We start from the raw sequence: 23,662 nt of genomic DNA on the forward strand, positions 1-23,662 counted from the left end.
CGTGGCAGGGGGGATGGGGTAGGGATGATGGAAGGGGTGAGGGAGACGATGATGCTAATGATGCTAACAATGGTGATGGAGGTGGAGGGGATGAAGGTGGTAGCAGGGGAAGTGGTCGTGAAAACGGCAGTGTTGACATGGCGATGGTGGCGATGACGTGGCAATAGCGGTGGGATGATGGCTAGAGCAGATGTGGAGAAGGTGGTGATGACGGCAGAAGGGAGGAGCAGTGGTGGTGATCTTGACTCCAATACCACTTTGGCATTCTGTTCCCTAACTCTCACGGACCTTGCTCTCTTTCTGGGGACTGTCAGTCTGTTCCGCCCACTTGTCCTGTGCCTCATCAGTTCCAAGCGAGGGAGTGCACTCCATGTGCCTTGGGCGGGGGAATCCAAGTAGCAGAGGAAGCAACACGTATCCCCAAGCAGCGGCCAAAGTGACTCAGGCTGAGATGTTGTAAGGTATTGCCCTGGCCTGTGGGCAGACATGCAGGAGCCACAGGGACCCACCCAACCACGCCTGTAGACCTGGAGAGCAGGTCTCCTGACCTCTCAGAAGGAAGCAGTCACTCTGGTGAATGCTAAATTCCCGGCCCTCTTCTCCTTTACAAACCCACAGCTGGCCTCCTCTAGAGTACCCCTCTGTTCCACATGTTTCCCCAGCCACCAAGCTCCTCCTCTCCGAGTCTCCTAAGATTCTATTGACCAAGACCCAGGTCTCATTTTATGACATAATTGTGAGTACAGGCACTACAGCAGTGTTTCTTCAAGCAGAGTTCTTGTGCCACCCTGCTAGCAACCAAATACTTGAGAAAAAGGGGATTACCGGTGGGTATTAGTCAATTCCCCCAACAAAAAAGAGAGCGAGTTCAAGTTACCATCGTCTCACCATCACCACTATCACTACCATCATCATCACCATCATCACCATCACCACCACCATCACCACCACCATCACCACCATCATCACCATCATCACCACCATCATCATCACCATCATCATCATCACCACCATCATCACCATCACCATCATCATCACCATCATCATCACCACCACCATCACCACCACCATCACCATCATCATCACCACCACCATCACCACCACCATCATCACCACCATCACCATCATCACCATCACCATCATCATCACCACCACCATCACCACCACCACCATCATCATCATCACCACCACAACCATTTGGGTCTCACAAAATGGAATGACAGTTTTAAACAAATCTTTATTTTTTAAAATTTTATTTATGTGTATCTGTGGATATGTGCGTGTGAGTGCAAGTGTCTGTAGAGGTCAGAAGGTGTCAGATCTCCAGAACCTGGAGTTACAGACAACAGTTGTGAGCTGCCTCCCCAGTGTGGGTGCTGAAAACTGGACTCGGGTCTTCTGCAAGAGCAGAACATGCTCTTAACTGTTGATCCATCCCTCCAATCCCTGGAAACCCCCTTTTTTATATATAAATCAAGATGAATATCAGTGATTTCATGTGACTCAGCTGGCTATGGCTTTAGACATATGTGAAGTTATAATCAGCCAAGGACCAGTTCTAAAGTCTCAGCTAAGGAAGTGAGGCTGAGCACACTCTCCAGGCTAGGAGCTCCTTTCCCGGGCCCTTCCCTCCGGAAGGTTTTCCCACGTGGATTGTACTATTTCAGTTTGCAGTTGTCACACCTTTCCCTAGCTGTACCTTTCAGCCGCTTGGCTGCTTTGTGTCTGTATTGGTTGCCTTTTTTATGAAGCTGTAAAATACCAGACAAAAGCGATCCTTCAGGGAAGGATGAGGTGCATCATGTGTGTGTGTGTGTGTGTGTGTGTGTGTGTGTGTGTGTGTGTGTGTGTGTGTGAAAGAGAGAGAGAGAGAGACTGGTATTCAGCTTCCTTTTTCTTGTTTGTTTATTCAACCCAGGCCCCTGGCCCATGGGGTGGTGCTGTCCACATTCAGGCCAGCCCTTCCCTCCTCAGTTAAATCTCTCTGGAAGCATTTTGACTGAGAGTATTAGATATTGTTGTGCAATATACATGCTAGATGTCTGAGAAGTTTATCCACAAAGCTTGGAGACATTCATGTTACCCTTCTCTGTGTCCACTCCACTTTCCAGCTATTTTTTTTTTTTAAAGATGGTGTCTCATTCCAGGCTGGATGTGAACTCACTAGGTAGCTGAGGCTAGCCTTGATAGTCCTGTGTCCTTCTTCCCACTACTGGGATTTCAGATGTGTGCCACCATGATGGTTCCAACCTCAATTCTGTGTTTGTGTTCCATTAATTCAGAGTTTCAGAGAAATAGAATTTCCCTTTTTCTTTTTTCTGTCTTTTTATGCAGTCTCGTATAACTTGGGCTAGGCTTGGAGTCACCTGACCACCCCGCTTCTACTCCATTGTGGAGTTGTACCACCACACCTAGTTTATGTGGCGTTGGGGATTAAAACCAAGGTATTATAGACGCAAAGCCATCCAGCGCTCTGCCAAGTGAGCTACTTCTTCTTCTTTTAATTTTAGACCCCAGCAGCACTGGTTGGGATCTGCCTTCAGGGTGACCTCATAACCAGGAGAATTCATCACTGATATTTGCAGTACCATGGACCAACACCTTGCCGGTATCTGCCCCTCAGTGTCTCTCCCCTGCTGCAGAAATTTTTTATCTATAGTTCCTCAAGTTTAGAGTTGCTATTTGTGGTGGATTTGGTCCCGAGGGAGTCACTCAGCACCTTAGAGCCAAACAAAGGGTTTCCGTGAAGAGATGTTAAGGCTGAGAGTAGCAGGAAAGACAGGAAGATACAGTTAGCTTCGGGAAGGTGGGATGGGCAGTCCGCTGTGATTTAACCCCCAGGCTGGGCGGGGAACTCACAAGAGCCCCCAGCCTGACGAGTTGAACTTGACTTTAGCATGGACCCACAAGGGTGGAAGAAGGTGAGCTACGCCCAGAAATCATTCTCTGATTTCAGACAGAGGCCAGGACAGTTTGAAATCCTAGAACTGGCTGGCTGCCATGCAAATCTAGTTTAGCACATCAGCAACTTGGTGACATTGGAATGACTGGTGGCCTAAGGGTTCCCCAATCCAGTGTCAGGTGCCTTCAAAGCATGCAGGCAACCCCGGGTCGAATATTTCATTCAACCCTCCCAATGCTAAGCACTATGGTTACCATTTCACCTTTTCAGGTAGAAAAGGTCTCGCTAACTTAGCTAGAATATTATATTAGCATATGGAGGGCCTGGGACTTGAGCCCTGGAAGCTTAGTTCTGAAGTCAACTTTGATGCCACAGGGCCTTCATTCCGTGATGAACCATGAGCAAGATCCATCACTTTAAGAGACGTCGCAGAGGCAGGTTCCTCTCAGTCTATCCTGGCTTAGCTCCCACAGAATCCCCAGACTGGGGGTTCTCGAGCATCTGCACACGGGTGGTAGGTACCCAGAGCCGAGGAGCAGTGTGACAGGGACTGTTACAGGTTCAGGTAAGGTTAACCCAAAGAACTGGGGTCTCAGAAACTTCAGTCACTCTAGCAGTGACTTCTGCGTTGGTTGCCTCGGGATCTCGAAGGAGTGACCACAGTAGAGGGCAAGGAGGCTTCACTGAGCTGGGGGAGCCAGCTCCCTGGAGGGGCCTCCTCTGGGCTCATTCTCAGGCCTGGTACCAGAGCTCATTGTCTATGGCCTGTGTGTAACAGGGTTGAGCTGAGGAGCTCCTGGGTGGCTGAGCTGGACGGGTGCTGCATGGGGAACTCGGAGAGGAGAAGAACCACCCAAAGTGTCAAAAGTGGGGGCTGGAGAGATGGCTCAGAGGTAAGGGCATTGCCTGCTCTTCCAAAGGTCCTGAGTTCAATTCCCAGCAACCACATGGTGGCTCACAGCCATCTGTAATGAGGTCTGGTGCCCTCTTCTGGCCTGCAGGCATACACACAGACAGAATATTGTATGCATAATAATAAATAAATAAATAAATATTTTTTTAAAAAAAAACCTCAAAGTTTCAAAAGGGAGGGAGAATCGGGAAGAGAGGAGAGCGACGATTGAGACAAGGTGAGGTCTTTTACAGCTCGTGAGCTAAACCGACAGAACGGACTTGTCAAGCTGAAGCTAAGGCGCCCTGAAGGGCTTTCTGAGCTGAGTGCAGCTTTGCAGTGTGCTGTCTCCACTCACTCTCGACGGAGTCTGTCAGGAAGTCTTATGCTGGTTTGCTGATAAACTTCAGACTTCTGCCTGCATGGCACTTACGGAGGGGTGCCCATCAGCAATAGTTTTTCCTACTCCTCAGGGAATTCTTATCTAACTTTTAAAAAATAGCTTAGCTGGGTGGAGGTGGTGCACAACTTTAATCCCAGCACTCGGGAGACAAGAGTGGGTGGATCTCTGTGAGTTTGAGGCCAGTCTGGTCTACAAAGTGAGTTCCAGGACAGCCAGGGATATGTAGAGAAGCCCTGTCTTGAAAAACTTAAACAACTTTTTTTTTAAAAGATAAAAATAAATTTTTAAAAGCAGAAAGAAAAGCAGAAATTCCCTTATCTCTATCCGAATCACCCTGAACTCATTTCCGTTCGCCAGGCACCCTGGTCTGCACACGAATGAGGAAATATTCCTAAGAAGGAATAGGGCCGCACTGACAGCAGAGGTTCCCTCATCCTGGCTCTCACTTCACGTTTTGGATGTTGCAAGGCCGGGTGAGAGGAGACTCCAGGCAGCTGGCCTGCCCCGGGCACTGCCATGAACCACTTCCAGGCCATTCTGGCTCAGGTGCGGATGCTACTCTCCAGTCAGCAGCCCAGGCAGGTTCAGGCCCTCCTGGACAGCCTGCTGGAAGAAGAGCTGCTCTCACGGGAATACCACTGTGCCCTGCTCCGGGAGCCTGATGGCGAAGCTCTGGCCCGGAAGATTTCCCTGACCCTGCTGGAGAAAGGGGACTTAGGCTTGGCTTGCTCGAGCTGGGTCCGTAGCAGGCTGCAGGACCCAGTGGTAGAGAGGGCCACCAGCTACAGGGGCCATGGAGGTAAGCCGGCATCCCTTGGAGTCAAGAGCAGTGATGTGCGGCCAGCCCTAAGGTGTCCTTTCCTTTCTGAAAGAGAAATCCGTGGACAGGATGCAGGGCAAGCTCCTGGGAACCCTGGGTGACAGAGTGCTGAGGGCATGTAGCATGCTTCCCATATTGAGCAGAGCATCCTCAGGGGACACTGCCGGCTACCTGCTTGGTCCATGCCTAAGAGCCATCAACACTGGACTGCAAGGTGCACGGTAGACAGAAGGACTCCTGCTTCTAGCAGACACACCATCTAGTGGGAAGACAGAAAGAGGTATAATTGGTCACTTCAGGTCAAAAACAGAGAAACTGCGTCTGGGGATGTAGTTCAGTTGGTAGAGTGCTGGTCTAGCAAGCACAAAGTACTAAGTTTGATCCCAGCATTGCTTAAAGGGGAAGTAATAGTGCACATTTGTAATTTCAGCACTTGGAAGGTGGAATCAGGAGAATTAGAAGCTCATCCTTGGCTGTACAGTGACAGCAGCCTGTGCTATATGAGACCTTGTTTAAAAAAGTAGGGAAAGGGAGGTTATGGAAATAGGGGACAAAAAAGCTGGAGATCAGAGGGCAGTGTGTGTGTGTGTGTGTGTGTGTGTGTGTGTGTGTGTGTGTGTGTGTGTGTTTGTGTATGTGAGAGAGAAAGAGAGAGAAAGAAAAGAGGGAGAGAGAGAGAGAGAGAGAGAGAGAGAGAGAGAGAGGAGATTGGCAAAGGGATAGAGAAAAAGAAAGCCAAAGATGCCCAGATGGACCAAGAGAGAAAAGGAAAGGAGAGCTGGAAGGAAAGAATTGAAAATCTGGCAGGAGACAGAGAGATGGAGAAATAGAAGCCAGTTCACGAGGAAAGAGAAGGGGTGTCTTGTTTTTTTAAATTACATTTATTTCTTCATGAGGGAGGTCAGAGGACAACTTGTGGGAGTTGATTCTCTCCTTCCACGTGTGTTTCAGGGATTGGACTCAGGTCATTAGCACCTTTACCGCCTGTCCTGGTGTCTTAGGGTACCGCTACACTTCCATGTGTGTTCCAGGGGTTGAACTCAGGTCCTCAACACCTTTACTGCCTGTCCTGGTGTCTTAGGGTACCGCTACACTTCCATGTATGTTCCAGGGATTGAACTCATGTCATCAGCACCTTTACCGCCTGTCCTGATGTCTTAGGGTACCTCTGCAAGTGTTCTTTTGTTCACTTCCTTTGGTGCTGAGGATGGAACCCAGGTCTTTGTGTGTGCTCCATCACTGAGCTCCACCCTAGCCTGCTTCTGCCTCTTAAGTCCAGAGAGAAGTCATTGTCGCTTCCTCTGCTCCCATTGATCTCTCCCTCAGCATGTCTGACTTCCTCCTCAGGAGCAAAGAGATGCTCACCGAGACAGAGCTTTTTCTGCTCTCCATGTGTGCTGTTTGGTATCAGGATTGGGGCCACAGATTCCAGCCTCTTTGGTCCCATCACGTTTCCAAAGCTACATCCTGCAATTGGTACCTAAGGAGTCCTTAGAGTGTGTAGGGCACAGGTGAAACAATCCGTACTCACTTCCTAGGTCTCCCACCCACCCCAGCCCTTTCAGTGCATGTGTCCCTCATCTAATGCACAAAGAAGAGGCTAACTAGATGCTTCAAGGGAGGAAGTGGCAGAGGCCAGTTTAGAAGACAGACAAGTGCTCCTGAGTCTGATGGGGGCGGGGAGTGTTTAATGTTTTTTTGACGACTATGAAACACTAGACAATGCCGGACTCCTCCATGTTTCTGCTTTGGTATATGCATTATATATCAGTGCGGCTGGCTGTTCTTGTGTATAAATTCCCAAGTTGATGGTACCTTTCCTCTGCTGAATACAGCTCTCATTCTCTTCCTCTGAACATGGACACAGTAGGAAACCTTTACTCTCTTTCATCTCTCTGGATTTCCAACAGGGTGAAAGTGGCCAGTGTCATCCTACTGGGGCAGTTCTCCACCTGGGGAAGCAGTGCAAGTCTCCCTCTTTCTCCTGACCGCCACCAAGGGCAGCTCCCTCCCTCCCCTGATGCCCACACCTCAGCCGCTGCTATCCCCTCTTTCCGAGCACACTGGTTCCTGTTTTTTAACTCCGTTTCCTTCCTGGGGGTGTAATATTTTGTTTTGGATCTCACGTGACTTCAGAAAATGGAAGTGGACTCAGGGTATGATCATCAGGGCCTGGGAGACAGAGGGGCATGTTCCCTTTTCCCTCTTCCTGCCCTCCAAGCCAGCTATGTCCCAGATTGAGGACACACACTGGGGTGGGGGGTTTGAGGAGAGAGAGAGAGAGAGAGAGAGAGAGAGAGAGAGAGAGAGAGAGAGAGAGAGCAGACAGAGATGGAGAATGGGGGAGGGGAGGCTCCACAGGGAGGAAAGCACACTGACTGAATTCAAAAGAAAGTTGCAAAAAGGAAACCATTGGTGTCGGGTTTGTGCTCACATGGGAATGATCTAGGCCCTCCACTGCCCTGACACTGCATGGCTCCTGCATCACTGAGGAAAATCTGGATGGCGGCACACAGGCCTGCCGCATTCTGGTTCTCATCATCTCTCCAGCCTCAATCCCTGCTGCTGTCTGCTGCAGCCCCTCCCTGTCCCCAGTGTCCCCAGATGCATCTGCTCACCGCCTGCCTCAGGACCTTTGCCTGTTCTCTCCTCTGCCCGGAGTACTCTTCCCCAGGAATCCTCTTGACCAATGTTTAAAATGTCCTTTAACTCTTGCTTCAAATATCACTTGTCATCAAAGCCTACCCTGAATATCCCAAGTCATACAAGTCCCTCCCTGCTGTAACCTTGTGCTGAGGGTGCAGGAACAGGAGGGTCTGTGGGGCTTTCTGGCTGTCACCCTAGTGCCAGGTTCAGCATAGACTGTCTGGGGGAAAACGTGGAGAGTGATAGAACAGGACACCCAGTTCCCTCCCTTGACCTCTGCACCTGCCTGCAAACACGTCTCTCTCTCTCTCTCTCTCTCTCTCTCTCTCTCTCTCTCTCTCTCTCTCTCTCTCTCATGCACGCACACACACGCACACACACACACCGCACACCCTGCCCAGACTGACTTCTTTTTAACCATCTATATAATTTATTCTTGTGTTTTGTGTTTGTGAAGAAGTTCCACACGGACACAGCTTATGTTTGAATCATGATATGTCTCAAATGCCTTATGGTATTATCCTAGGGACACATTTGGCATGTAACATGTAATCGTTGAATGTTGGATGGTTTTGTATATGGATTGATGAGTGGATGGTGGATGGGTATGTGGGTAGATGAATATGTGGCAGTAAATGGATAGGTAAGGGAGTGGGTGAACATGATGGGTGGGTGGGTGGATGGGTGAGTGAGTGGGTGGGTGGATGGGTGAATGGATGGATGGGTGGGTGGATGGATGAGTGGATGGATGGATGGGTGGATGAATAGATGGATGGTTGGATGAATAAATGGGTGGGTGGGTGGGTGGGTGGATGGGTAAATGGATGGATGGATGGATGGGTGGGTGGATGGATGGATGGATGGTGAAAGGTAGTTGAATGAGTGGGTAGATTGATAAATGGATGTACGACTGTGGGAGTAGGTTTATGGATGGTTAGGTAGATGAGTGAGTAGGTAAATAGGTGGGGTTGAAGTAGGTAGATAGGTGGATAGGTGAGTGCGTGGGTGGATGGGTAGGTGAATAGATGGATGAATGGATAGATGTGTATGTGTACATATGTATGTATGTATTTATGAATGGGTAGATAGATAGATAGATAGATAGATAGATAGATAGATAGATAGATAGATAGATAGATAGATAGATAGGGGTGGGTAGACGGATGAATGGATAAATTATTGGGTGAGTGTGTGGGTAGGTAGACAGAGGGTGAACATGCACAGGTCATGCTCTACCACTGTTCTCTCTTTACAAATGAATAAGCAGAGGCCCGGAAAAGTTAAGTAACCATGTGCCTTGGAGCTAGGAGAGGGCTATTTCATCTAAAGAGAGTGGACCCATTCCAGACTTTTCTGCTTGACTCCCTGTTCTGAACAGCCCCAGGATCCAGAAAATCTACCAGAACAGGTGAGCAATCTCTAAACTTTGATGGGCTGATGACAGGTGGTGGCCTGCCCTCACTACAACCGTACAAGGAAGCCCTGTCTGGAAGAAGACCCTGGAAGGCTGACTCTGATCTACAGAGAGTAGCCTGTGTACACACAGCCCCAGTGGAGCTCCAGTGAGTCTGAAGCTCATGGTTTCATCCTGAGGAAACCCGGTGGGCTCAGTGAGAATCGGACACTCAGACAGAAGCTAGTTGGTCACAGCTGATAGCCCCTCAGAGGGCAGTCACAAGCCAGGGAAGGTGACTCCGAAGGGTCCTGATGAAAAAAATTAGCTGTAAAATAGAGGTGACAGGAGGCACAGAGTCACTGTTCTGACACTCGATGTGAGACACGAACACTCCCAGTCCCAGTCAGCTGCTTCTGATTCCGAGACATCAAAGCTGGTGTCTTAGGTGACCATGCTCTGGTGTGAACAGGAAAGGGTAGCCCCTGTCTTGGGTTTGTCGATGAGCTAGGAAGTCTCTTGACCTTTTTTTCCTCTGATATTCAGGACATCCCTTCCAGGCTCCTGACTCTGGGCTATTTTTATTGCAGTATACTCTGTTTTGAGTATGTTTTGAGTGTTACTGCGCACTGTCTCGGTGACTCTGGAATTTCTTCATATGGGTTCCACTCTGGGAAACACAGCATAAAGTCTCCCTCTAGGATGCTACCTGATTTATTGGAAAAGGACGTTCCCTAGCCCCCAGCTCCCTTCCCCATTTGGAGGTTAGGATGAGGGACTGCCCATATGGGCTCCTCCCTCCTCCCTCTTCCAGGTGTCTTCCCCAGCTCCTGCCCTGCTCCCAACAGCATGCCTCCTTATCTTCTGGACTCAGTTTTTCCCCTGGTATGCCTCCCAGCAGTTAGCCTGTGGTTCTTTCACTTCCAGAAGCCACGAAAGGAGAAGTGCTTGTGCTGGGAAGGGGAAGTTAGCACTTCCAGGAGGATTTTCCCAGCCTGCTCGGTGTCCTCTTGCCTCAGAACTTGGCTCCTGACCAAGCCAGGGACTATTTCTGATTCTGATGCTCTTGCCTTGAGTGGCTCATCTGGACCCTTCCTTCCAGTCACCTCCTGGGCACTTCATGTCTCCCTCCAGCACACTTTCTTCATCCCCAGCCTTCTGCAATCTACTTCTTGATGAATCCATACATAACCTATATTGACTTACCAAATTCATTAGTTTTTCTGTTTGCCTATCCACTCACTTGTGTTTATTTATATAGCCACCTAGTCACCTACCTTCCTACCAGTGGGTGATCCATTTGCATTCCCGTCCATCTGGAAGTGGCATTCTCACATAACTTCTTGCCTTCCTAACTTGTAACATGCCACCTTTATCCTAAGTTACCGTTTTCATCTCCTCCCTGAGTCACTTATTTAGCTCCCCCTGGGAATTATGTGTATACCGAGAACCATGAGGCAAGAAGACACTTATGGCATGAGAAGGGACCATCTCTATCCACTTAGGACTCAAGCCAGCCTTGGTCAGTAAAACAGTTGCCTCCATCCGTTCAGACAATTCCAGAATTGGATGTGTGCGCACACACACACGCGCACATGTTTGTACATGTTTGGGGAGTGGGGTGTACATGCACATGTGTGTACCTGTGAATAGACACCAGAGATCATCATTAGTGTCTTTCTGAATCACTCTTTACCTTTTGTTTTGAGACAGAGTCTCTCACTAAACTTGGAGCTCACTAATTACTCAACACTAAGGCCAGCAAATCCTAGTGATCCCCATGCTATAGGATCATAGGTGCCGAGCACCATGCCAGTTTTTACTTGGGTGCTGGGATCTGAGTTCAGATCCTCATGCTTTTACAGCAAACACTTGGACAGTGGAGCATCTCCTAGTTCCCAGATAGGGGCTTTAAGGAAAAGAATGCCCAGGGCTGGTTTGACCCTCCTTTCCATGCCTTGTCTCCATTTACCTCATACTGGGAGGGTGCAATTTGCTGTCTACACTATCCTGTGCCCTTCCTTTGTTTCCCCACCTTCACTACCTCTGATGGGTACCAGCATTGTTCTGAATCTCCAGCATTATTCTCCTGGGTGCTGATATGGCACCCTGTCACAGTCCTGTTCAGAAACTTTCTGCACAGGCATGGGCACACTTCTCCTTAGTTATTGAGTCACATGGGTCTGGGATCTAGGGATGTCAAGGAGGATGTAGAGAAACCAGGTAAGAGCACAGGTACATGGTGCTGCCAGCCAGGTGTATTCAGGCTGAGCCCTACTGTAACACAGACTCGCCTTGGTGATGCAACTCTGGGGTGGCTGAGGGGCCTCAGAACTAGCTGCCTCTAAAAACAAGAAGGGACCTCACATGTGTCTCAGAAGAGCAGAGTATCTGATGCCAATACCTCTCCTTGGCTCCAGGTCATGAGGCTGCGAGTGGGGCACAGTGAGATTTCTACTGTTAACTGTTTTCCCCTACCAAACAAAAGCTGTTTCAAGTTGACTCCTAACATTTCTCATTTGTCTGTCTACTTCCCTCTTGGGACTTTAGCAAGCAGTGACGATGACTATAAAACTGTCACCATACAAAGACAGTTACTGCACACACTTTACCCACGGGGAAACAAAGGCTCCCAGATGGGAATCGAGGGGCTCAAGGTCACTCGGCTGCCAGGAACAGCCACGGCACCCTTTGTCCCCCAGAATTCACTTACTTTGGTGCCACCCTCACAGTCCTCCTAACCACCCACACGAGGATTTCCTTGACGCGTTTTCCCAAACCGTTCATGTTTATAATTCATTTTCAAAGCAAGTTTTGTTTTCTGCAACGAGGCGGGGAGAGAGTCCAAACAGCAGTGCTGTTTGTCTTTGGCAGGGTCTCTTGTAGCTAGTCTGGCCTCCAATTCTCTGCAGCATTTGGGGTGACCTCAGAGTTCTGATTCTATTGTCTCTACAACCTGAATTCTGGGATCTCATGTATGCACCACCGCATCTGGTTTGTGCAGTGGAATAAACCGAGGGCTTCACGTAGAGTAGGCAAGCACCTCACCAGCTGAGCCCCAGCCCCAGCCCCAGCCCCAGCCCCAGTCCCAGCCCCAGCAAGTCATTTTTTAAGAAAAAAATTGAGCAATATTATTAGATTCAAGCCAGATACTGCTCCCTGATGGGGAGCTGCCCTCTGTGAGGCTTTCAAAACAGAGTCCCCCAAACCAGAACTTTTTCACTGCTGTCACCTGAAGGATGGGCAGAGTGAAAAGGTACTCACTCTCTCCGTCTGTGACTCAATGCGGCTTATCACCACAACCAAGTCACCCTGAGCCAGCGAGCTCTCAGGCTACACTCTTCGAGTCAACATTCCGTGTGCAACTTGGGTTTTAATTCAACATGTAGGGATAAAAATGATGGCCCTTCCAGAGAAACCCAAAGCAGTTTGCTGTGCCCACGAGGGTGATGGTAGGGAGCAGGAACTAGTGCTCCCCACAAATGTAAAGCTCTTTTGTGTCTTGTGGGCATGCGTGGGAACCTCATGCAGACCCTGTCCTGCAGAAGATGACAGAGACGATAGCTGGCACCAGTGTGAATCCATAGCCATCACCCTTTCAGGTGTCTAAGCCAATGTGCAGCCTTCTGTGGTCACCCAATTTGACTTGCAATGAGGAACTGAAATTAAATAAGAAGCTGTGGGTGGCTAAGGGAGTGTGGGCAAATTAGAGGGTATCCAGCTACAGGATACGAACCGTTTGGGCTTCATTGCCATTTTCGGTTGGTCCCCTACTTGCTTTCTTTGCATGCTAGCTGAGCTTGGTAGGCTCTGGGCTCCTGACTGCCCTAGGGAGGCAGGTGAGTGGTGAGGGCACCCGCTTCTCACCTGGACATCTGAGGACCTTCTTGAAGAAGTCTAGCGCACCAGGAGAGACAGCTGAACCCCAGACACTGTGCATCTCTGCCCTGAACATCATGCGCGGCCTGGTTCCTTGCCCTTCTGGGTCCTACCTGCCAGAGTTGCAAGGTAAAAAGGAGGGACAGACAAAACTGATGTGACTAGAGCTTTGATGAGCGTGGTGAGGGGCTTGCCGAACAGACAGTCGCTGCTGCTGTGAGTTGGTGCAGGAGGTCAGAAAAGGGGTCTGTGTCCCACTGGGGTGGGCCTACTGGAAAGTCTTTTCTTTCGAGAGACACTGGAAACATCTAGATGCCTGGCAAAAAGGCTTTCACAGATGCCTAAGGGCTATGCTGGCAACAGTCAGCTCTGCTGAGGTTTGGGGGTTACCTGGTCTTTCATCTTCTCCTCTTCTTCCTCCTCCTCTTTCTCCTTCTCTGTTTCCCTGAGGATATTGAACCAAGATCTGGGCATGCTAAATAAGCACTCTACCCCTGAGCTACACCTCAAGCCCAGGTCTGCCTTTGGGTAACCGAGGCGTGCCTCTGTAGATTTCTACCCCATCCCTGAGAAGCTTAACATTCCCCAAACTGTAATCAGGCCTGGCGTGTATCTGGTAGGCACAGAGCTTCTGGAAGACTCTCCTCTCTCTGGTCTCCGAGTGGTTTTGAGGAGTAGGTACAGGGACAGACGGTGAGGATTGACTCTCTCATGGAGCACCTGCTTTGGCGACAGCGCAGTAGGCTCACCACCCAGCTACACTCTTGGCTGCATCTGTGTTGTGCCTCTGAACCCCTGCTAACCTCCGAGTTTCAGTTTTCCTCAGTTGTCACACAGCGGGCTCACAGGAATGTCTGTGGTAGGGGAGCGGTGAGAATCAAACAGTGCGGTGTAGTACTTGATTCTTTGTAGTAACCTCCTGTCCTGGGGGTCCTTGGTAAATGTTACTGTGTGGTTAGAAGGGGTTGGACCCCTTTTCTCAGACGACCCTGAAATGTACCGCCTAAACCATAGTAGCAAGTGTTCAGGCAGTTGACGGTTCTGAGTGGGAGGCAGTGTTTTAGGTGGGGAGAGAGGTCAGAATCGAACTTGACCGAGCCCCTTGGCCGCAGATGAGGAAATCTAGCCATGAAAGGGGAAGTGATCTCTCCAAGGAGACATGCCCTGGAAAAGCAGAGGGTCTAAGAGCTTTATTAGTGAGTCTCAGTCTAAATGCCCCAAGGAGCAGCTTATCTGTCGTCGTTGTTGGATTGAGTGGAGAGAAATAGAGGGCCACCAGGGTTGTAGGTGAGATGGCCTGCAAAGTCAAACACCTGCCCTGGAGCTCGGCTCCACTGCCTCAAATCTGAAGCCCTCTCCTCCTACGCAAGAGCTGGCCTAAGTGAAATCTGCCTGGAGGGTGAGTCTCTGGGGACACTCAGTCCATGCAAACTGGGTTTGCCATGTGGATGCTTCTGAGAAAGCACGTGGTCGGTGTCGCGCACAGGAGGGAGGGTGCTTATCTCTTTCTTTGGCCCAAAGCTGGAGGTGCAGATAGAAAGTGAAAGGGCGGGGGAGGGAGGGGGGAGCCGCCACAGAGCAGGAGTGAAGTGGCTGCCAGGAGACTGCCCGCCCCAAGCTCCTAGGAGCGGCTGAGGAGCTGGCGGCAGGAAGAGAACTAGAGGACTGCAGCAGAGCGAAGGAGTTGGGGCATTGCCACGGTAGATGTCTCCAAGGTGCGACTGGGAATCTGAGCTTCTGAGGCCGGCAACTCTTTGCCCGAGGTCAGACGGCCAGACTGGAAAGAGCTGGACGGGTGTGCAGACGGTAGGGAGGCTTCTCCAATCCTGGACTGCGTGAGGGACTTGGGAGCTGGCAGTCAGAGCCCCTAGGTGGTGCACAAAGTTCACAGGGAGGGCATGAGGTGGAGGAGGGGCGCGGGGAGCAGGGGAGGGGAGACAGCCTTGCAGAGTGTTTGCCGCTCTGGCAGACAGGCAGGTGTGCACCTCACCAGTCCTCGACATCTACTCCCTTCTCTGGACCTTCATTTGCCTGTTGGGACATACCACTTTGGAGTCTGGGTACAGGGCACTTCTTGCGAGGATTTTTGTACATAGGGTGCAGAGTTCTGGCAATGTCTTCACCTATTTGACCATCTAGGGGGTGAGGCAGAGGCATCTGCCTTACTTTGCCACATCCTTTAAAGAGAGTTGCGATGAATGCCAGAAGGGGTGGGGAGAGTTCTCCTGGAGAATAGGCAGCCACTGTGCCTAGCTTTGTATGGGACCCTAAGCAAGTGCTCTCCTCCTACAGAGACCCACAGCTCCCTTCTCCTCCCAGGCCTCATGCACCTAGTCCCCTACAAAGCGGCCCTCTTCCTCTCAAGGCCAGGAGTTCCTCACTTCTGAGCAAAATCTTAAGCAATGCTTCCAAATAAATAAATATGATTTCTCAGGCAGTTTGATGAAACTTAATTAAGGAAACTAGGCTTTCCTCCTTTGTAGCCTGGTGTAGCCAAAGGGCGTCACCTTCCCACTGCAAATCCCGCTTTCCTGGAGTCTCGGAATGAGGGTGGGGAGAATCCCTCACAGGTGCTTGAGCAGCATGCACCAGTAGCCCACATTTGGGAAATCTTCTGGGAGGCTGTTGATGACAGGTCCCTGGCCACGCGGTCCTCAAGGTGCCTAGCTCTGCCCCAGGTTGTTCGCCGCCCCAGGCTGTTCACCGGAACCAGGCCCCTCCCCTAAGGAGTACCAGGCCCTGGAGTACCAGGCCCTGCCTCTGTCCTACGGGTGTTCCCTGGGTATATAGTCTGGGAACCTGGGTTAAATAACCTCTCCGTGCTGATTCTAGCGACTTTCAAGGAGAAGCACTAATGTAATCTGGGGAAACTGAGTCTGGGGAAGTGGTCTTTTGTTGTTGTTTTTAAGTACATGCTAATATATTCACATGTATTAATTTACCTTAAACTCATAATCAAGCAATACATAATTTATATATACACATAACCTATAAAAGTGTATATAATCACATTTATTAATTAATATGTTTATGTTTGATTTTGTTTTGTCAAAAGTCATAAAGCAAGCTGTTGAGAGGATTTGAACCCAGATCTCCTGAGAACCCTGTCTGCTGCCTGGGTAGCAGATGTGAATTCCCACGAATATTCGTAGGCTCTGAGCAGACTATCAAAGAGAAACCTGGCAGTTAGTAGAGCAGAGGTCATCTGATGGGCCAGAGATTTTATCTGGCGTACATTCTGGAAATTAACTGGAGGGTGCTGTGCCAAGGCCCTGTCTCAGGCCATCAGGGGAGTGGCTGGAGGGCGGGGAAGCTTCTAGCTTTGACTCTCAGGCTTGTCTTCACTCATTCTGGCTGACAAGTGGCTTCCCTTCTCCCTCATGGCTCTGCAGAACATGCAAAGCACAAGAGATTTCTGGACAGCTGTCCGACTCACACAGGAGTGTGTGTCAGATGGAAAGGGCTTTGAGAAACCTGGTGCACACCCAAAGGAGTGTCATAAAGAGGCAGTGGCTGAGGAAGCGTCTCCCTCGGGGAACACTTGCTCAAAAGAGAATCTGGGCTTCACTGTCAGTGTCTTTAACAGACTAGTGATCCCCCCCCCCCACCAGCTCTTCCTCCACTTCCTCATTCTGGTCTCTCTCTCATTCCTTCCCCCTTCTTCTCTTTCTCTTCCTCCTCTTTGTAATTGCATTTTGTTTATTATTTATCTAGCTGTGGTGTGGAAAGGGGAGGCACATGTACCAACATGCGTATGTGGAGGTCAGAGGACAACCCTGCAAGAGTTGGTTCTCTCCTTCCACCATGTGGGTCCTGGAGATTGGATTTAGTTCGTCAGGCTTGGCCGCAGGCGCCTTTACCCACTGGGCACATCTCGCTAGCTCTCTCTCCCCTGTTTTGAGATAAGGTCGAGATGTAGCTCAGCGAGACTCAAACATGCCATCCTCTTGCTCTGGTCCCCTGAGAGCTGGGGGTTCCGGGAGGTTGCCGCTACGTTAGCACAGTGCTAGAGAAGTTGATGCTATTTCAATAGCGCTGTTGTGTTTTGGTGGCAGGTGGCATCATTGTTTCCTGGCAGTTCAAGACAATGATAGAAAGTATTACTGTAAAATCATGGTGAAAAATGTACGTCTGAGCATGCTCATAGTGTTCTGGAACCATCACTATCTCTGTCTCTAGAATTTTCCACCCCACTCCCAAATGAAAACTCTGGGCAATGGAGCAGTATCTCCCCCTCTCCTGGTCCCTGTTGACTTCCATTCTGCATCGGGCTCTCTGATTCCGACTGCTCTATGTGCTTTGTGTAAGTGCAGGCCTTCGGTGTCTGGCTTCCTTTGTTAGCACATCTTCAGGGTTCCTCTCTGTTACACCCCGGGTCGGAACACAATGAGGGAAGAATATCCTAACACAGAGAGACCATGTGTCATGCTCATAGGCAGTTTTGGGGTATATGCACCTTTGAACTTTGTCTTATTTTCCTTTTTTGTTGTATTTGTAGTTGTTTGGGTTATAATTTTGAGACCTGGGTATAAGGTTCTCACTCTGTACCCCAAGCTGGCAATCTCCTGCCTCTGCCTCTGCAAAGTGCCAAGATTACAAATGAAATGAGCACCACCATGCCCAGTAGCATGGATTATTTGTAATATTGATGTCAATGATCTGCTTGGCTACTTGCTTTTAATTTCAAATTTTTCCTTTTTTCTTTTATGTTTTAGTCTCATTCTAGCCTGAAATGGCTTCATGCTATGTTCACCATCATCATCTACGTCAGCCTCCAGAGTGCTGGGATTATAGGCATGAACCAACACACCCAGCCAGATTTTTTCACTTATTTATTTGTACATTTATTCATTTATTTGGTTGTGTAGGTTTGGGGGCCAGTACCATGGCATGCCTGTGCGGGTCAGAGGATATCCTGTGGAAGTCAGTTCTCTCCTTCCAGCTTGTGGTTCCTGGGAATCCCCTTTACCCGCTGAGTAATCTCTACCACCTGAGTAACTTTCTTTTAAAATAAGAATATTTGAGTAAGACAGTGACACACATCTGTAACCCCAGATGTTACAGCTTAGGGGCTGAAAGATACAATGAAACCCTTTCTCAAACAAACAAATAAGACCCCAAACATGTGGTGGCACATGTGATGGCACATGCTTTTAATGCCAGCTCTTTGGTGACAGAGGCTGGCAGATCTCTGACAGATCAAGGCCAGCCTGGTCTACATAGCAAGTTACAGGCCAGCCAAGGTTAAAAAATGAGACCATATCTCATCATCATCATCATAGTGAATAATCCCAAACAATAAACCCACGTGTGTGTTTCTTCACAATGTTAGTAATGGAAGATACTAGAGTAAAAAAATTGGGTATTGTCAAGCAACAGCCCAGAGTAGACTGGACAACACTGAGTTAGAGGAAAGGAAGATGAGGCTGTGGAGAACCCAGGCCAAGGGCCAGGTCACTCTAGGGAGGTCAGCTGAGATGCTTTCCAAAAGGAACCAAGAAGAATGGAAGAAGTGTCTGACCTGCCCCTGAAGTTGCCAGCTGAGGGGAAGTGTGGGAAATATGGCAGAATGCAGGGAACTATGGAAGGAGCCAGGCAAGCTAAGATGTGGAGTCTGCCTGGCAAGGGAATAGGCACTGGGCTTTGGAAATTAAGCCTCCCTTCTTTCTAAAAGAATATTTATTTTTGTATCATTTTGAATTATGTGGAGGCGTGCATGTGCATGCAGGTGGGGACGAGCATAGGAGTGTAGGTGTCCACAGAGGCGGAAGGCGTCGGATCCTCTGGAGCTGGAGTAACAGAGAGCTGTGAGCTGTCTGCCGTGGGTGCTGGAGTCCAAACTCAAGTCCTCTGCAAGAGGTGCAAGTGCTCTTAACCACTGAGCCACCTCTTCAGCCCAGCCCCACTCCTTCTTCAGTGTCAGTGGAGAGCAAGTATGAGGAAAGGGGCATTATGGGGGATTCTGAGTGTTACATGTAGATAGCTGCCAGATAGAGGAGTGCATGCTGACAGCCAGCACTTGAGAGCTGAAGCAGGGGAACTGAGTCCCAGGACAGCCTGAGCTGCACAGAGAGACCCTAGCTCAGAAGGAAAACAAAAGGCCCCCAAAAGAAAATCAACCCCTCATCCAAGGCCTGGGACCATAGCTCAGTGACAGAGCTCGTGTCTGGGACACAGGACTCTAGATTCTCCATCCCATCACAAGGGGCGGAACTTGGGATAGTAATTACAGCTGGAGAGGGAGAGACGCATATTAAATGACAGGAAGACAGCCCCAGACTCTCTGGATGAAGCTTTCAGACTTGTCAGGCACCAAAACCCAGAGAGCATCCCCTGACCACCAGAAAACACCAGACAGGCCAAGTGTCAGGTACGTCAGTGCACATTTGTAAACTGAGGCAGGAGGATTGCTGTGAGTTCTAGACCAAACTGGTGTAGAACATAGCCTGACCCTGACTTTGAAAACAAAAACAAATAACAAAACCCACAAAAAGTGCAGCTCCTGGGCTCAGCTGAAGACCCTGTGCCTGGTGTGAGCACAGGATGTTGCTGTATGATCCCTGCCCCTGAAAGTGTGTTCAAGGTCAAGACTGGGACCTCCGAGTCAACACAGAACACACCAGACCCAAATTCTCAGCACAAAGGAGATTTGTTTACTCTGAAGAGGACAAGGGAGGGAGCATTTCCACCTCTGGATCAGACAAAGACAGCAGCAGGTGTTGCACAAGAATAGTTTTTAAGAAGAAACCCAGGAAAATCTGCATTTATGTAAGTCCTGGTTGGACATGTTAGTCAGTGTAGCCAAATAATGAATTTTGGCTGCCCGACCTTGGTGTTTTGATAGCTGAACCTTGGTGATCAGCCTCAGGAGTCAGTCAGGCATAAGGAAGTGGCCAAATAAGGGAATGGACCTGGGTGGCTAGCTTTAGGAATATGACCTAATGGTTTAACATGGGAGAAGGAAGTGGCAGGCACCATGTTCACCACGCTCCGGCCTGTGAAAGTACTTCAGTGAAGGCCTTGGGTCTCCACCTTCAGTTCCCTGAAAGCAGGCCACTCCTAATTCACATCATGGTTGAGGCTGGAGTTTGGGGCCCCTGCTTTGATAAACTGCAGCCATAAGACCTTCTTTCTCCCTGCTCAACTTCTGGTTTGGGTTTCTTTTTAGCAAAATATACTGACCTTTCTTTCCAGTCCACTGATTGCCACAGGAATGTTGAGACTCATTAGGCTGCCTGGAGCTGGGAAGGAGTTCTTGTTAGGGACAGGGTGCTGGCACCCCTGGTCCTCGCTGCAGCTCTCCCAGTGTGTACCCTTTCTCCTTTCCTAGGCCCCAGATGCCTGCCATTTACCAGTACCTGTGGAGGCTGCCTTTGCTCCGTTTGTGGTTCAGTGGGTGCTTTTATTCGGGGCTCAGAGCACAGACTGGGAGGCTTGCTTGTACTAGACACAGTGTTGTCTTCTTCCATATGATTTCCTGTTCATATTTGGGAAAATGTATTTTAAAATATCAGAGGTGAGGCTCCCATAGAACCCAGCACTGAGCTGGAGATACTCATATCAGAGGCTTCCTGGGTTCGGAGTGAGGTACACTGGGGGACAGAGGCCAAGCTGGATAGAGGGGGGACACAGCTACAGTGAGGTCACTCTGCAGATCACAGCACGTCCCCTAGGGAGCCTAGGGGTTGACTCTCTGAGATATCTCAGATTAAAGCGAGGAGAGGAAACCTTGTGCCCTGCCTGGACCTATGCTTGGGTGTGAGCTGGGGTCTTTGTCCGTGTTCTGATGCTGAAGTTGAGTAGCACAATCGGGTGGAGGTAGGCTGAGCTTAAAGTCTGAACTCTGGAAAGTTCAAGAGTTTGGCTGTGAACCCTGTCAGGAGCCTTCTTGCTGCATCTTAGTATGACAGAGATGTCATGTGGCAAGATGGAGCCAGTGTACCCTCAGACTGTTTCTCTTTTGAGGAATGGTTTTGCTAACCCAACCATGAGGTTTCCCACTAGTGACATCATCTAACATTAATTTTCCCTCCTCTGAGTACCAGCAGGCTAAGGTTAGGTGACTGGTATATGAATTCTGAAGACATCCTCTGGGAGAAGTGACTTGACTTTGGTTATTCCCAGGGAGACCTATCAGGTACCACAAGCTGCTGGATGGTACTTCAGCATCCACGCAGGCTGATGCATCAAGTCAGAGCACTGTGGGTGTCACACTTGAACTGTAGTGTGAAATGATTGTTGATTTCCTTTCTTCCTTCTTCCTTCCTTCCTCTTTACTTCCTTCCTTCCTTCCTTTCTTCCTTCCTTCCTTTTTCCTTCCTTCCTTTTTACTTTCTCCCTTCCCTTTTCCTTCCTTCCTTTTTCCTTCCTCTTTCCTTCCTTCTTCCTTCCTCCATTTCCTTTCTCTCCTCTTTACTTCCATTTCTTCCCTCTTCCTTTGATTCTTCTCCTTTTCTTCACTCCCATTTTTCTTTCTTCTTTCCTTCCTCTCTCCCTCCCTTCCTCTTTTTTCTTATTCACATTGATTTTTTTTTCTTTCTATGTGTATGTGTGATTGTGCATGTGGGAACCAGAGACCAACTTTGGGTGTCGTTCCTCAGGAGTTGTCCACCTGAGGACTACATTTCTGAGATAGTGTCTCTTGCTGGAATTTTGGGCTCTCTGACTAGGCTAGGCAGATGTCCAGTAAACTCCAGGAATCCTTCTGTCTATACCTCCCCAGGGCTGGGTCTACAGGCACTTAACATCATGCCCAGCCTTCTTCATTGTTGTTGCTTTCTCTCTTCATTCTCTGTGTGTGGTATGGTGTTCGTGTGTATGCATGTGCATCTGGGTGTGAGGGTAATATGTGCACATCTTATTATTCTAACAAGGTCTCTCACTAAACCTGGAGGTCGTCGATTGGCTACACTGATTGATTAGTGAGTTCTGGGAAATCTGCCTGTGCCCATGCTCACGCACTATGAATAAGACACACACGACCTTGATGGACTTCTTATGTGGGTCCTGGGGATCCAAACTCAGGCCCTCGCTCTTGTGTAGCAGGCATTTTCGTGCCTGAGTCATCTCCCTAGCCTTAATCTTCTTTAGTTTGTTTACTTGCTTGCTTTTTTACTTTTTGAAACATTATTACGGTTGTGGTGATATTTAAGAGAAGTCGTAGAATTGTGGGTTTTTTTTTTCTCATCTACTGTGTCCATGAATGCATTGCCTCCCCAGCTACCCACCTGTATCCCTTAGCAGTCCAGGTCACCATCTTTGACTCTGCAACAGAACCTCATATTCACTTAAAAATCAAAATCACAGTTTGCGTTCAGTCTTGGTAGGGCCCAGTCCATGAGTTTGGACCGGTTGTGTGTTTGGATCAGCAGGTCCATGATGGCAGTGTCTTCCAGAGTGGTTTCCCTGCCCCATAAACTACAACACTCCAGCCATTGTTCCTCTGTGGCTTCGCCCAGGCTCTGGGCAGCCCTTTGGAGTGACATGAAGTTGCACTACACGAGTTGGGTCAGTGTCTTTCACTCAGAAAAGTTGTTGGGAGCTGTTCTGTTTGCTTCTGTCTTATAAGTTCTGACTATAGTCCTGAGGGAAGGACTCAGGGTCTCCCCATGTTGCGTGACGGCTCTTTATATGTCAACCCTGTGTTTACCTTTTGTTATGTACCCCAGACTGGCTTTGAACTTGCAATCTTCCTGCTGCCACTTAAAGCCAGTATCACAAGACCTTCCACCAGGCTTGGATCTCAGTGTTGTTGTTGTTTTGTGTGCTTGAGATGAGGTCTCACTATAAAGCCTATGTTGCCCTTGAACTCATGATCCTCATGCCTCATCCTTCTTGGGCAGTTGGTATTGCAGACCTGTATGATCACATCCAGCTACAGCTGTGCTTTTGAACTATTCTGTGAAGCCCCTTTTAGAGAAAAGGAGGTTCTGGGTTCCTCAATGCCCTTTCAAACAGCAATTTTTTTCTCATTTGTTAAAGGATCTGGAATTCTTGCAAAATGTCACTTGAAAGCCATTGTTCCCCTGCAACTCTCTTGTTGAACAGATGACAGCCTTGGTAACTGGAGACAGGAAAGGGTTTTCCCAGAGTCACACAATCCAAAGCAGACAGGGCTTGGCTCTCAGGGCCCATGACTCTTGCCTTGGTCTTGTGCCATCGGACTGTTGTGAACTCAGTTGTCCCATGGTTGGGCTACCCTTGCTTCCTCTCCCACCTCCACCATGGAAAAGCCCTGCGGGTTGCTGCCAGGGACCAAAACCAAATCTATTTCCAGTCTTTCTAATTACTATATCTTGCCGTATGCTGGGTGGCTGCTCTGAGCTCAGAGAAGCTAGGTAGCTGGGATAGAAACGCCAAGATGGTTGAGGGTTCTGGGACAGAGAGGACATGCTTGGCAACAGGGTGAGGACAACCAGAGGGCGAATTCCTCTCAGATCACCTTTCCCAGCACCACACAGCCGCAGCCCTGTGTTCCCTTGACACCTCTGTGCTCAGGACAGTTGCGATCCTCAGGCTAGCCCCCTTCTGGCATCTCACTCATACTGACCCTGTCCCACTGACTCTATCCTGAGCCATCTTTTACAGCAGGCCAAGCCAGAAAGACCTGATACAGCCTTCAAGGCAAGAGGTGCAAACCAGTAGCTGAAGAAGTCATACCTGAGAATTACTAACTTCTAGAGGACAGTCAGGAACTGGGATTGTTAGCATCAGCAGGTTGTATGATC

The 23,662-nt window shown here is 49.2% G+C and overlaps 1 protein-coding gene across 12 annotated transcripts in view; it reads left to right on the forward strand.

The window, feature by feature from the left end:
* The first annotated feature begins 4,608 nt into the window (after positions 1-4,608).
* The window catches only part of Ciita (class II major histocompatibility complex transactivator), a 53,034-nt gene continuing 33,980 nt past the window's right edge, over positions 4,609-23,662 (forward strand). For 3 of the 12 annotated variants that reach the window (XM_087910828.1, XM_087910827.1, XM_087910830.1), the window contains exon 1: positions 4,609-4,996. In XM_087910828.1, the coding sequence (XP_087766954.1) occupies positions 4,714-4,996 (283 nt within the window). In that variant the 5' untranslated portion in view covers positions 4,609-4,713. Of the gene's footprint in view, positions 4,997-12,762; positions 13,065-14,139; positions 14,335-14,509; positions 14,742-23,662 lie in introns of those variants that run through there. The other 9 variants (XM_087910831.1, XM_087910826.1, XM_087910825.1 and 6 more) reach the window with 7 other exon arrangements.

This window comes from Myodes glareolus, chromosome 9, assembly GCF_982192425.1.
Source record: "Myodes glareolus chromosome 9, mMyoGla1.1, whole genome shotgun sequence".
Lineage (NCBI taxonomy): Eukaryota > Metazoa > Chordata > Mammalia > Rodentia > Cricetidae > Myodes > Myodes glareolus.